Here is a 14,745-nt window from a genome sequence, read left to right on the forward strand (position 1 = left end):
GCGCCGTGCCTGCCCGTGGGAGCAGCCAAGGGCAGCCAGCAGTGGGCAGTGCCCCCAGGGATGCGTGTGCTCCCCTGAGTTCCATCATGGGTCCTGCGACAACAGGGGTCTGCGAGAGATCCCCCGGGGTTTCCCCAGGGACACCCGCCTCCTCGACCTGCGCCGAAACACCTTTGGGATGGTGCCGCCGGACGCTTTCCCTGATATGAAGGAGCTGGTGTCCCTCCATCTGCAGAGCTGCGGCATCAGGGCACTGCACCCCGGGGCACTGCGAGGGCGGGAGAGCCTGGTCTACCTCTACCTCACCGACAACCGCCTCGCCACCTTGCCGGCCGTCGCCTTCCAGGGGGCCCCGCAGTTGGCCTATCTTGACCTAGACCGCAACGCCTTTGCCCGCCTGCCCACCAGTGCCTTCCAGTTCCTGCCCAACCTCATCTCCCTGCACCTGCAGCACAACGCCATTGGGGAGTTGGCAGAGGTCGACCTGATTGGGGCCAGGGGGCTGCGCTGGCTCTACCTTGCTGGGAACACCATTGGGCGCATCGCCCCCACCGCCCTGGCTCCAGCCAAGATGCTGGAGAAGTTGCACCTGGAGGGAAACCTCCTGGATGAGGTGCCGACAGCGGCCCTGTGGGGCCTGCCTGCCCTGAGTGAGCTGAAGCTGTCCCGAAATCCCATCAAGCGTGTGGGGGATGGCGCCTTCTTGCCAGTGGCCTCCAGCCTGCAGCACCTCTACCTGGACAACATGGGCCTGGAGAGGGTGTGTGTGCTGCTGGGGAACGCCCGAGGGGCAGGGGCACTACGGGGCACAGCTGTAGGTCCCATCTCCTTCAAGCACCCAGGGATGGCGATCTCTGTAAGAGATGCTTTTAGAACAGAGGCTTCAGGAGATGCTCCATAAGCCTGGCTGGGAGGAGAAGCTGCCTTGGACTTGGCTGGAGTTCTGTCGTGCTCCAACCTGTCCCTCAGCTCCCCTGGGACAACCTCGCTCCCTCTGGTCCTTAAGGACACCCAATTCCAGTGGGGTCCAGATCGTTCTCCAAAACACTCCCCTGGCCCAGCCCTGGTTGTATTTCTTCTGCTCTTACAAGTTGTCCTGCAGGACGTCTCACCGCTACTACCCTGAATTCCTCCACCCTCTAAAGCAAGTGGTGGTAACACCACTCTCCTAAGGACCATCCGCCTTTAACAGTGCTCAGAGATCACTCTAAGCCCTCCTGAGTGTCACCTTCGCTCCAGGAAGACTGAGCAGGGTGTAGTGAGTCCCAAAATGTGACGAAAACTGATTGACTTCATTATCAGTCCCCAAGCCCACGTTTAAAGCAGCTTTCACAGGGCTGCCAGGTTCAGGGCAGGTTCTCAATTCCCCCCCCCAATCTGATCAGCAGTGCAGGGGCAGAGACTTGCTTCCCTGCCCCCACCAGGAACCCCCACCCCCTCCCAGCTCACCCTCGCTTTGTTGCAGATTTCCCGCGGTGCCTTCAGTGGCCTCGGTCCCAAGATCAGAAGCCTCTACCTGGAGAGCAACAAAATGAGCAACATCCCCGACATGAGCAACTTCACAGGACTGGAGATCCTCAACCTGAGGGACGTGCCATTCCACTGCGACTGCCAGCTCCTTCCCCTGCGCAGGTGAGTGACAAGATCATAGAATCATAGAATGGCCTAGGCTGGAAGGGACCTTAGAGATAATTTTAATCCAGCCTCCCTGTTGCCAGGGACGCCACCTCTCAACTAGATCAGGCAACACATGGGGACTGAACGGGAATTGAACCCACAACCTTGGCGTTGTTAGCGCTACGCTCAACTGACTGAGCTAACCAGACCCCTAAGATGGGGGAACAGCTCCAGGGGGACAACTCAGGGAACAGCCAGAGGCATGAGCCCATGGCACACTGGCCTTTTTGGGACTTCTCCCGTGACACACTGGCTATTTCTTGTCTTCTGCCATGGTGGCAAGATGGAGCACACGCCCGTGTGCAAGGATGGAAGTAGCCTGGGTTTTCCTGGTGTAGGGGAAAGCAGCCACAAACTGAGGTGGCCTGGTCACTCAGGTGAGACTCTGAGCAACCTGGTCTGGCTTTGAGGCAACCTGCACCCACTCATGGGCACAGAATTTCACCTCTTACTTCAGCCCATCCCTTTCCTTTCCCTGATCTCCCGCAACGTTTCCAGGTGGATCGACAAACTCAACCTCCGCGTAGGTGCCACCTGTGGGTCCCCTGCACAAGAGCGGGGACTGAAGGTGAAGCTTTCCACCACTTTCCAAACCTGCCCTAACTGGGGCCGAGGTGAGGCTGGGAGAACCAGTCCTGACAAAACCAAAGCTGCAAGCAAGCCCATCAAGAAAAAGAGATCAGGAAAATCATCAGCCAGAGGCTTCAAAAAGAGCAGAGCTTAGGAAATGCATGGAGGACACAACAGAGCCATGCTTACGGTCTGGCAAGAGCAGTTTTTCTAGGCTTGTCCCCACTGCAGCGACATGGATATTGCAGAAGGCGCAAAGGAGAGAGCCTGGTGCCACCCAAGCGATGCCGATTTGCCAAAGATGCCTTTTTGTTTTTTTATTTTTCCCCTAGGACACAGGGGCACCTTACTCTGGAAAGAACTGGTGCAAAAAGCTTCTGAAGTGTTTGCAGCGTGCTTTGATGCCTCGAACAAAACCAAATACTTAACTTTTTCTTCCCAAAGCTCCCTTCAGGCATGTGAATAGCTGGAATCCACAAGTTTGTTTTTAAGAGTGCTGTGCTTTCACAGCTTCAGGTACAAGTGAAGAGCCCTGAGCGTGACTGCAAACAGCATCAATGGAAGACCCTGCACTGGCTCAAATCTCAGAGTATAAAAGTTAAAAATTATCATTAGTGCCTGAATTCCCAGCAGCTCTTCAGAATTAAAATATAAGCAGATTGAAACCTCTCTATTTCCTGCAAAATTTGATCAGTGGAATGGCATCCCATTATAAGCGATGTGCCCAACCTACTCCCCATGACAGCCTGGGCTGGGACCCCCCCAGCCTCCTCTCAAAATCAGAAGTTTGTTCAAATAGAGGAGGCTTTGAAAGATAAACACTTCCAGCCCCTAAACAACCATGTGGGGCATGGAACTTGTTACAGAACAAAAAACAGGATGAAGAAAGCCAAAGGCATTTGGAAATTATCAACCTATAAAGACAGGCAGCCTTACAGGCCCAGCTGTTTGACAAGGCTGGGGAAAGGTGGCAGCTTGAGAGGGAGGGGAAGAGAGAAACTCAACAGCTTTGCCACGAAACAAGATCCACCTTAAGACATTTATCACAGGCTGGTGATAGGCAGAGCTGCCAGGACAGGCAAGAAGCCCTGGGGAGGTGGGCAGGGAAGCCCCGGTACACACCTTCCACAAAAATCCCCCGAACATATCCCCTGCAACATTCACCCCAGCACGGTTTCCCCAGGGCCCTGCCAGGGCATCAGTTAGGGATGGTTTGAGAGCGCAGAGCTCTCAGGCCTCCTTTGACACAGACCCTCCTCGCTTTTTCCACTTGTCTTTCCTTGCTTTCCCACAGCCCTTTCCTCCCTCTCCAGTTAAAGGCTTCTCTTTACAACAGAAAAGAGGAAGGCTGTGCTAATTACTCCCAGTCTCTACCCCACATTTTCTAGACAGTCAGCTTGCCAATTTTTATTTTTCTTGCCATGAACCACTCTGCAAAGCGAGAACTATTTCGGCATCACAAGCGCTCGTCTGGAAGCTTGAGGCCAAAGCAGGTATTTGGTGGCCCAAGCAGTGTCCCTGGCAGCCCCCACTGCCCCCTAGAGTTTGACAAGGCACTTGCCCCACAGTCACCTGGGCCCCACAGCAGCACTGATGGGCAGGGGCACTGCCTCATCTGCAGAATCACAGAATCATAGAATGGCCAAGGCTGGAAGGGACCTTAGAGATCATTTTAATCCAGCCTCCCTGCCGCCAGGGACGCCGCCTCTCGACTAGATCAGGCAACACGTGGGGACCGAATGGAAAGTTCACAGGAACCTGCTATGGGAGATTTAAAACGATTTCTCATTGCTGTAGCCATGCTGACCTTTCTGATTTCTGTCCTGAACTTCGATGGCCTGTCTGGGGAAAGAGGAATGTCACAGCTTTGCTCTAAAATGGGAAACGGCATCATCTGCCTTAAGTTATCTATTGCTTTCTTGTGATATTCAGCCCTTAAGCAGAACTGGCAGGTAGAGAGGGAGAAAGTGCACAGGAAAACCCTATTCTATGCCTCAGAAAAACACCCAAAACACTGTATATTTACACCAACCCATTCAAAATCCTCTTCTCCTCCCCATCTTGTTTAACCCCGGTGCTTTGGTGACCCAGAATACAATGCACAAGCCTTTGGCCTCTTCCTCAAGTTTAATTCACAGGGGTTTAGGGTACGGATCGCAGATCAAACTTACTGCTAAAACAATTGAAATATGCACACTGTGTCCTCTGCAATTCTGAGTTCAAAAGCAAGAAATGATGTCACTCAAAAAATGTCTCTCACTCCCTCAAGAGGCATCATCATCCCTCATTTTCTCACCTCTTTTCACTCTTCCTGTCCTGACTTTCTCAGGCATTGCAGGCCCTAGACCAGAGAGCACAGCACCAGCGTCCTATGAGGGTGGCCAATGCCCTGACGCATGTGACCTGCACACATCACCTCAGGGGGCAGCTCCCCACCTCCAGCCACAGCCGAGAACCCGAACTGCCCCTTCACACTGTGGCAGCCTCTTTCCCCTGTTGGGAGCTCCTGCTTGGCCAGGTGCCTTCAAAGCGAGGCACACGTAACTCCAGCAGCTGCCGCCCTGGTCATGTTCCTCAGCACGCCCACAGCCTTTCTAGAGTCCGTTTCCCAGGGCTTAAAATTACAAGTCCGGGGGGGAAACTGTTCTTGCACACCAGGAAAGCAGAGCTGTGATGTTGCAGGATGGTCTGCCACAAAAAGAAAAGGCCCTTTTAGTCTTCTGCTTCCCTTTGGTGGGACTTCCCCAAAGAAGGTGAAACGTAGGCTGCTGGGGGCAGCTGGGGGATGCTCCAGGATCAGTCTGTGTCCTCCTGCTTTATGCTGCTGATGGGAACAGGAAGCTCTGTGGCCTCGAACTCTGCTACTGAGGGGTCAATGGTTTCTTCTTTCACCTGCACGGCAATGACTAGCCAGGGACAGAAAGAGAGAGGGGAAAAATAAGTAAGTACGATCAACCCATACTGCATTGCTCCACCTGCAGCACCCCAGAACCAGGTTTCCAGCCCACTTTTTGAGGGTCCCTTTACCACAGGCAGCCCTGTCTTGCTGACACACATCTATCCATGGTCATGGCAGCAATCAGAAAGGGACTAAATCCTGGCAGCCTTTAACTGCCTGCTCCTGAGAACTCTCCTAGGGCTGAGAGAGGAAAAGCCAGTGCAGTCCATTCTCTACCTGCCTGGGTCCGCACAGGGGAAATTAAACCTCTGCGAGCAACAGCAACCTTCATGAGGCACCATGAGGTGCACAAAGCACCTCACTCACCCTCTTTCCCAGCACCCACTAGGGTTGGCAGGTGACCCGGCTGCCACATTCTGTTATTGTCACCACATCTCTGGATGCTCAACATGATGGGCTGTGTTCACACGCTGTGACAGCCCTTATGGGTACCGAGACGTCACAGCACACCTTTGACACGTCCACCTCACCTCTCCGCCTTAACTGACCTCACACAGCCAGACTGCTCAATAGTGCAGCCGGGCCCTCAGCAGGCATCAGCAGTATCAAGATATGTAGCTGTGCTACTGCCCCCAAACCTTCTCAGGGAAAGCATTCTGTGATTCTGTGAAAGCAGGCAAAGGCTTTCTTCCACTCTCCCTGTTTCTGGAAGAGTGAGAAAGGACATTTGTCACGGTGCTGCCTTTCCCTGCCTGGGGGCACCCATGACTTAACTGCCAAAGAGGCAGCAGAGACCTCGGGAGGGCCGGTGGCATGGGGGGCACGTGCGAGAGAGTTGCACGTGGCTCCTGGGTAGAGTAACTCAGCTCCTTACTCTCATCAGGTGCTGGCTCTGGCAAAGCCTTGCTGGCAGCTTTCGCTTCTCGTTTCATCTTCTGGGCAGAAGGCTTCTTGACAGGCTGCTTGATGTTGCGGGTTTTGGCAGGTAACTTTTTCCCTTAACAAAGAGATAACAGAGCATGGGGAAAAGTGTGTTTCTTTTGCCCTGGAAAATCAGCAATCCTGCTCCACTGAGAAACCACAGCCGAGGGACCAGCACAACTGACCAGCAAGCTACACGGTCATTAGCTGCCAACTGCTTACTCGACAGAAATGGCCTACTGGAGAAAAATTCTATAGTCATCATCTTAACATATGCTCCTCCGTGTTCTCCTTCATTAAAGGCAAGGCACTTCAGCGCGTGCTTAACTTCCAAGGAGCAGGTCCTGTTGGAATCAGTCTGGAGTCAGCTTTGCTTACCTGTCTGGGTCTAGTCCTAGGCAATGGGCATGTTGGCTGCAAGGCACGGACACCGTAGCATTAATGTTTCCATTTTCAGCTGACATTTTTTACTTAGGTTGAATGTCTTTATATTCTTTAGATGTTCTTTTCCCTCCACCCCCCAGGAAGGAACGCCTTGCCTGTCTACACATGATTTGCCACAGCTACTGCAACAAGGACGACGACAATGACGAGATGAAACAATAACATGATTCAGCCCCACTACTGGCCTCTTCAGCCCTTTTAAGGCCTTCTTTAGCTCAGCACAAAGCAGGCAGGGTTGCTCTCCAGCCACCCTCCAGCTGCAGCAAACAATCTCCCTCTGACCATGGACACAGGAGGGAAAGCAGCACAACCTCACGCCTGGAAGCAAGCGCCATCTGTACTTCGGCCAACAGAAAACACACTGTGAAACAGATCCTTCCCACACACACAGCTCTCTGCTCTTTTAGGCAACAAGGCAGTTAAGAAGGATGAAGCTGTGTTGTCAAACCCACAGCTGGCTGAGGGCATCCACAGCAAGACAAGGCCTCTCTCTCCTGCTCTGATGGGACATGGACAAGGTTCCTCTAACTGGGCCCAGCCTGCGAGTGAGCGGGAGGGCACTAATCAAACATCACTCACTCTTCTTTCCATAGGGTTTCTTCTTCTTCTTCTTGGGCACCTCCTTGGCCTTCACTGGAGTTGTGGGCTCTGTCATGGAGACGAGAGGGAAACGAAAGCCAAGTCCCATAACCAGTAGGTAACTGGGATGAAGTGACATAAGCGAGAAACAAGATATACCCGTCCCCCCGAGCCAACGCCCTCTTCCCGAGACAACCGGCTGAAGGGAAAGCAAGGCTCTAGCGCAGTTGCTGTCTGTGCTTCCAGGCGAGGGCCCAGGGCGGCAGGCTGGGGCAGTGTAGGGGAGAGAGGCCCAGAAGAGATTTGGCAGGGGCAGTAAAGAAACAAGATTTGTAACTTCAGACAAGAAGGAAAATGTCTGCAAAGGCGAGGCAGTGGCCTCCCTCTGATAAGGGAAGAAATAAATTCTGGAGAGGGATGCTCTTACCTTTTACAGACAGAGTCAGAGAATTGAGGAGAAAAGGGAGCAGGGGCCGAGCTCTCCCTGCTACCTGGCTGAGGCTGTAGGTACACTCAGTAAGAGGGAGCTGTGCAGGGATAGGACTACCTGGAACTCTACCCAACCTCAACAGGAGCAATCCTCTATCAGTGTGCGGGTGGGGGAACAGAGGGAAAACAGAGCCAACCTCCAACCTCAGGCTGTTTTCTCCCCACCACGGGCTCCTCCCTCTGCCACCTGCTAGAACGTGTGGCAGCAGATGAAGACTTACGGTAGCCTGTATGAATTAAGGAGGCAATTTTCTCCTCCTTACAAGGCCCCAAAAAAAGGAGTTGCTCACAGAGCACAAGAATGGAAACCTTTGTCTCTAGTGTTAGAAACCACAATAAAATCTTCACTCACCTGGAACAATAGGTGGTTGAAGCTGGTAGCCTGTCAGCTCGCACCACCCCACAGGATAAATGTCTGGAGACTCGCAGTCCACCCACTGGTCATACTCATTGTCCCAGCCATCAAAATGGATGCTAAGGAGACGGTGGACCACACGCTTCACCGTGGCCACGCAAATGAGACGAGGCTCCATCAGGTCCACTGCTTCCACCTTCATGCCTGCCTTGAAGCCGTGGTTTGGGCAGTCCTGGGTGCAGAAAAAGAGAAAAAAAAGAAAACTCAAGGCTGTTGCACCCAGTTCAAACCCACATCTGGCCATCAGCACCCTAGAACAGGCTTGCCTCAGGCTTAAAACAAGCAGAAACAGAACAAGCTCACGGTTGCGCGACAGAACCAGCCAGCTGCATACCACAAGGGCCTACACATGAACAGAACCAAGGCCAGGTGGGTCCTTAGTGAATCTCAGCCCAGCCTTTAGAAACAAGATCCTGATCCAGGGGGAGCAGCAGACAGTAAAGAGACACTGGATCAAACTCGCTAACCTGCAACAGCCCCAGGAAATCAGAAAAACAGGCCTAGGTGTGGCAGTTTTGCTGATGCAAAGCAGATCCCCTCCACCCACATGTCCACAGACAATAAGGTGCTGCAGAACCCACCAGGAGCCTGGAGATCCTGGAAACACTGGAGAATCACAGGTCACACTCAGAGGGGCCAAGATATTACATACACAAAGGCATGACACAGCTTGTCTCAATAAACAAAACAGGGCCTTGACTTGGGGAGTACGTACTCCTGTGCCTTGAGCTCTCCTCCTTAGAAGTGTTGACTAACAGCAAAGAGCAGCCCAGTAGACACTGGATATTGTCTACCCTGACTTCAGGAAGGTTTTTAACGCTGCCTCCCGCAAGATCATCACAGAGAAGCTGATGGAAACATAGGCTGGATGAGGAGACAGTGAGGTGGACTGAAAACTAGCTGAGCAGCTGGGCCCAGAGAATGGTGACACAAAGTCTAGCTGGAGGCCAGTAATTAGCAGCGTACCCCTGGGGTCATTACTGGATCCAATCCTGTTCAACATCTTCATGATATCACGTGACAGTGTCACATCAAACTCGGCAAGTTTGCTGGTGACACAAAACAGGGGACTGATACACTAGAGGATTATGCTGCCATCCAGAGGGACTTTGACAAGCTGGGGAAATGGTCTGACGGGAATCACATGCCATTTGCCAAAAGCAAATGTCAAGTCCTGCACCTGAGGAGGAATAAGCCCAGGCACCAGCACATGTTAGAGGCCAAGCAGCTTGTCAGAAAAGGACATAAGGATTCTGGTGGACACCAAGTTGAACGTAAGCCAGCAATGTGCCCTTGGGACAAAGAAGGCTAGTGGTAACCTGGGCTGCATTAGGAGGAACATTCCCAGCAGATCAAGGTGGGTGATCCTTCCCTTCCATTCAGCAGTGGTGAGGCCACATCTGGAAGGCTGCATCTAGGTCTAGACTCCCCAGTACAAGAGAGATATACTGGAGACATACTGAAGACAGTCCAGCAAAAGGCCATGGAGATGATGAGGGGACTGGAGCATCTTTTATAGGAGAGACTGAGAGAGCTGGGACTGTTCAGGCTGGAAAAAAAAAGGCTCAGGAGAACCTTATCAGTGTGTATAAATGCCTGAAGGGAGGATGCAAAGATGGAGCCAGACTCTTCTCAGTGGTGCCAAGGGATAAGACCAGAGGCAATGGGCACAAATTGAAACACACGATGTTCCCTCTGAACATCAGGAAACGTTTTTTACTGTGAGGACAACTGAGCACTGGTACAGGTTGCTCAGAGAGGTTGCGGAGTCTCCATCCATGGAGATATTCAACAGCTGTCCAGATATAGTCCTTGGCAACCTGCTATAGGGGACCCTGTTTGTGCAGGGTTGTTGGACAAGATGATCTCCAGAGGTCCCTTCCACCTCAAACATTCTGTGACAGTCAGAGCTCTTGTGCTCCTCCTTGCTGATTGCAAGGATCTCTTCTCCCCAGCAGCACTCACCGTATTGAAGAGCCGTGCTGGGGCAGGTCTTGATTTAGTCTTTTCCAGGTAACTTTCCCATTCGAAGGTCTTTGCATCTTGCCCTGCAGCAGGAAGAAATGGGAAGAGGCAAAGAGGCAGTCACTGAGTAGACCAACCAGGAGAAAAGGCAGAATAGGCAGGAAGGAGGCACAGCAACTGGCTGCAAGGCAGTTTCATGAACGAGAACGTACAGCCTGATCTTGGACATAAACCTAGTGCAAATAAACTTAAATTCTATGGCAGTCCAGTAACCCCTCCAGTGGGCTAATATAGACAAGTACAAGCTGCAGCTCTGAACTATGTGTGTCACTCGTACATCTAAACCACCGAGAGAGTCGAGAAGTAGCAGTAGGCAGGCAGAAGTATGTTCAAAACATACTACTAAGACCAATCTTTCTCTCATTAGCAGGAACATCAAAGAAAGACAGGACAGCAATGCACTGAGGTACTGCAACACAGAAATTCAGAGCAGGCCTTTCTGGGTATGGACAGATGAGGCAGTAAAAACGCTCATAGGGTGATTGCTTCTCATGATTCTGCAGAACTGTTGGTCTCAGATTTATTCATACAAGAAGAATAGAGGTGATTACTGACACCTTAAAGTACTGAGTCAGGCAGCAATGACTCTACTTAGCCCATCTCACCCTTCTTGTCCTTTAAACCTTATATTCTGTTCAGTTTGGGTAATGTACATGTTTCACACTGATCTGCCAGGAGCTAACCACCACATCATTAATGCCCTCTGGGGATGTTACTTCCTTCCACAAAACACCAAGACTTGGTATATGGGCAGAGCTCAAATGAACTGGCTCTCTGACCCAGCCCCATGTCCCTGAAAACGACACAGACTGGGACATCGTGGTTTTGATTCATCTGCACCTGACACTTCTCTGAAAAGCACTGCTCAGCAGATTCTGCATGCAGGTTTGTACCACAGGGCAGAGTCCAAATCTCACCTTTCGGAGGAGTCAGATCGATGTTGTTCCTCTGGCAAAAGTTGATGGGGAAGATGGCATGCGAGGAGGCGTGATAACAGAACCAGTCAGAGTCATCAGCAGATGTGGCTCCATCAATGCTGATCATGAGATACCCATCCAAGAGGATCTGACATGGGAGTAAAGGGCATGAGTGTAGAGCTTTGCTTGCTCTAAAGCCTCTCTTCTCAAAGGATCCCCCCAAGAGTCCCCACATAGATGGATCACAATTGCCACTAGATAGTAAAATGCAATGTTATATGCTCCAGGGCATGAAGTAGCTTCTGACACGTTAGTCAATACAAGTCAATCCCCAAAGCAGCAATTTTTGCAGGACTGGGAGCAGTTACCGGGCAGAAGGGAAGGGCATCGCTTTCAGACTTGCCACTTCCTACAGCAACAAGACTTGTCCCATCCTGTCACTCACTGCTAATCAGTGCCTACCAAGTGCGATAGGCACGTCTGCTCCAATTTCTTCACGTTTCCAAGCAATGGCTGAAGGGGACACTTTACAGACACAAAGAACTTTCCTAGCATCTCCCTAACACACCCCAAGTGTCAAAGTCCTCTGCTTGGGTTGTACAAGAGAAAATAGCTTCTTGAAGGAGCAGGAAAAGCCCAAGTCGATGCTATACTTTAGGACACACAACACCCCTCATGGAGGAAACTTGGCCAAGCAGTTTACTTCCCATATGAGCAAAGGAGTAGAGCTCACTAGACTGCAGGAGACATGCCCACCCTCAGCTTCCTACTCCAGTGAATGCTGCCCATACAGATACACCCCACATTCCACACAGAGGTCACCCCACAACTCTTCCCCTCTCTCTCCTCAAGGCAGCACTATAGAGGCGTCTCTATGCACTCCAAGAATCAGAGAGCAAATCTTCCCTACCGAATGCCCAGAGCTGAAGGAAGGGTGGTTGGCAGTCACACATACTGGATAGTTAGCTGGCATGCCAAGCATGCTCATCTTCATGCCGTCCACTTCGGCACACAGGGAAAACTGCTGGTCTCATCAGCTTCTTACTGCTCTGAGGTAACACCCCAATTTCCTCCACACACCAGCTGCCTCCCTCTCTTGACAGACCTCTCCCCTCCCTCACGTAAAATCCTACCCGCTCTTACTTATTTCAAAGACCTGAGGAGAAACAGGGCCATCTCATGTAAACACAGTATATTCCCGTTCGCCACTGAACTTACCTTGCAAACAGTGGCCACACAAATGTTGCCCAGATTCAGGGGGTCAATGGCCTCCAGTTTCATGCCTTCCTCAAACCATCCACCTTCAGCATAGACAGCTCGTACCTGGGAGAGATTCTGGTGTACCATGTGCTGTCAAGGGGATGAGGACAGTCCCATCCCAGCACCAAGCATGCCAAGTACAAATGGAATTAGAGCTTCTTTACTTGGCTCAACACAAGTTGGTAGGGGAAAGAAGAAATATTACAAGAAATGCAAAGAGGCAGTCAAACCAATGCTACGTTTGTGTCAGCAACCTCCTGCCAAGGCTCTGGTCGTTCAGACAGCCAGGCCCAGAACCCAGCTGCTGCTCCACAGCAAAGCAAGCCGCCTCCTCATCTCAGTACTTACCAGCATGATCCAGCTTCTTGTTGGGACTGGTCTCTCCCACACAACCACCTTCCCTCTACAAGTCAAAGCTCCAATCAACTGCTTGCCCTTCAACTGACTCCCTCAATCTATCGTCGTCTTTTAGTTCTCCTGTCTTTCTGTTTTGACCTGTCTCTGCCCAACCACAGCCTTGACACCCCAAACACCTTACAGCCCTGTAGCTGTAAGAGAGACAAACGAGCCATCCTCAACAGCCCACACAGCAGTATATATCTCCAAATAAGTATCATTGCTTCCTTTGCTGTGGCCAACATAGAAAAGCAGGCTTGCCCTACCTTCTTAAACAGATGGGGAACAGCATCACAGTAAATCTTCCGGAAGGTGGGATGGTTTGCCATGTCACTTCGTTTTTCTTCTGTGAAGAATGAAAGAAACAAGGAGGTAAGAAACCTGCAGCAACTGCCGTAAGAAAAAAACACGCTGGTGAGTGCTCACTTGCTATAAAAGACCTAGATCAGAGACCATGAGAAGAGTAATAAAAAGAACAGGTCAGTTCCTCTTCACCTGCTCATAACATGGGCTGTGATGAAGGACTTGCCCAAAAGCAGATGGCTGAGCTTCCTGAGCACGAGTGATAACACCTCTATGTGCAGCTGTCATCACCAGGGAGAGGCAGCATGGAGGGGAGACACAACCAAAAGACCAGCAGGGCTCACGTCTTGGGTTTTTTGTTTGTTTTTTTTTTTTGTTGCTTTTTTTTCTGCCAGTCTAAGCTGATCAACAGTTCTTCTCTGCAAAGTCTAGAAAAACACAATCTGACAGCATCCAGTCTTACAGAAGCCAGTATGAATTTACTCAAAAAGACTATAAACATGTTGCAAACTCTGCATTCTCACCACTGTGGGGACAGATCACCTGTTTCAGGTAAGAAACCCTACAGTCTCCCTGTCCTGACCCGTGGCAGCAGATTGCTAGGCTGCTTTCCTTTTCTTTCTTTTTCCCAGGGGGAAAAGCAGCATAGACACACCTATGTAGACTTTATCTGTCCGATCCTGAGGCAACTGTCTGGCTCTCAGTTTGACAAGATCGGTGTCAGCTGCAGGGCTGAGGCAGCTCATAGCAAATCAGAAGATGTTTGTAGTGCCCTGATCCATACCTGTCTTCTTCATGCTGTGACCCACTCTCCGTGACCAGCCCACAGGATGGATGAGAGGACTCCACATGTGGCACCAGAAGTCATCATCGCTGTCGCCATCCTCATAGAGGAGTCTCAGCCTGCCCCCAATCACCGTGTCCACCACTGCCATGCGCGTCCGGGACACATGGTTCTTATCCACCACCTCCACTCGCATCCCCTGCCGGAACGGGTACTTCATGTTCTCCGCCATCTGGCAACAAGAAACAGAGGAGGTGAGATCAACTGCATTTGGTGTTTTCCTTCCCCAAACACTACAGAGAACAGCTTTCCCCGCAGCCATCCCAGCCAAACCCAAAGCTGACTGGGAGACGCCTCTGGGAAGGGATGCATGGCAGTGGGGTCACCAGGGAGACAGAGCTGCCAACCCCACACATGATAGCACAGCTGGGCATATGCACCCCAAGGCCCTGTGGCCTCATACCAGCTACCCCCACCTTGGCCCAGCAGCCATCCTCAGCCAGCACCTCGTGTGAATACTCTGAATATGAGAAACAGATGTCACTTCTGTTCTGATGCCGTGAAAAGGCCGAAATCAGGACTCAATAGTCTTTGTGACTACTAAGTAGGTACTCTTTATCGCAGTGCTGGATGCACAGGAGATCGCTCTGCCTAATGTGTGTGCCGTAGAGAGTCAGATGTATAGCCTATACGCAGATCACACATACATATTCATATTTCCAAGAAATTATTAACATATGTCACACTCACTACCGCATGCGTGTTATAGTCTCTTGGTGGGCTTGAGACAACTGGTGGTCATTTACTTCAACCACTCATCTTCATCACCATGTCCTCTTGGTGAACTATAGCTTTTACTCCCTTGTTCTCGCTGACAAGCAAGGTCTGCAGTCTTAAGGCACCTTGTTCCTCTTTTATCTCATAGTAGCCTTGCATTCTGATTGGAGATAAGTCCAGCTCAAAGGATTACAATGTCTCACAGTGCAACGTTACACAGTTCATTGCTGCTGCTTGTTAAAAGGCTTTTAGCTAGTAAATAGCCATCAGGCTCTCCCTTCAGTTCAGC

General features: G+C 51.2%; 2 protein-coding genes across 2 annotated transcripts in view; one reads left to right on the forward strand and one right to left on the reverse strand.

The window, feature by feature from the left end:
* The window catches only part of CHADL (chondroadherin-like), a gene marked incomplete at its 5' end in the record, with an annotated part of 3,396 nt that extends 995 nt beyond the window's left edge, over positions 1–2,401 (forward strand). The window contains 3 exon segments of the mRNA XM_009877297.1: positions 26–760; positions 1,466–1,632; positions 2,176–2,401. Coding sequence (XP_009875599.1) covers positions 26–760; positions 1,466–1,632; positions 2,176–2,401 — 1,128 coding nt within the window.
* A 2,642-nt stretch (positions 2,402–5,043) lies between these two features.
* The window catches only part of L3MBTL2 (l(3)mbt-like 2 (Drosophila)), a 15,420-nt gene continuing 5,718 nt past the window's right edge, over positions 5,044–14,745 (reverse strand). Inside the window, exons 8-15 of the mRNA XM_009877298.1 lie at positions 13,680–13,911; positions 12,859–12,938; positions 12,155–12,259; positions 10,937–11,084; positions 9,960–10,042; positions 7,932–8,166; positions 6,021–6,143; positions 5,044–5,153 (exon numbers count right to left, since the gene is read on the reverse strand). Of these exons, the coding sequence (XP_009875600.1) occupies positions 5,044–5,153; positions 6,021–6,143; positions 7,932–8,166; positions 9,960–10,042; positions 10,937–11,084; positions 12,155–12,259; positions 12,859–12,938; positions 13,680–13,911 (1,116 nt within the window). The remainder of the gene's footprint in view (positions 5,154–6,020; positions 6,144–7,931; positions 8,167–9,959; positions 10,043–10,936; positions 11,085–12,154; positions 12,260–12,858; positions 12,939–13,679; positions 13,912–14,745) is intronic.

Source organism: Apaloderma vittatum, unplaced genomic scaffold, assembly GCF_000703405.1.
Source record: "Apaloderma vittatum isolate BGI_N311 unplaced genomic scaffold, ASM70340v1 scaffold23939, whole genome shotgun sequence".
NCBI lineage: Eukaryota > Metazoa > Chordata > Aves > Trogoniformes > Trogonidae > Apaloderma > Apaloderma vittatum.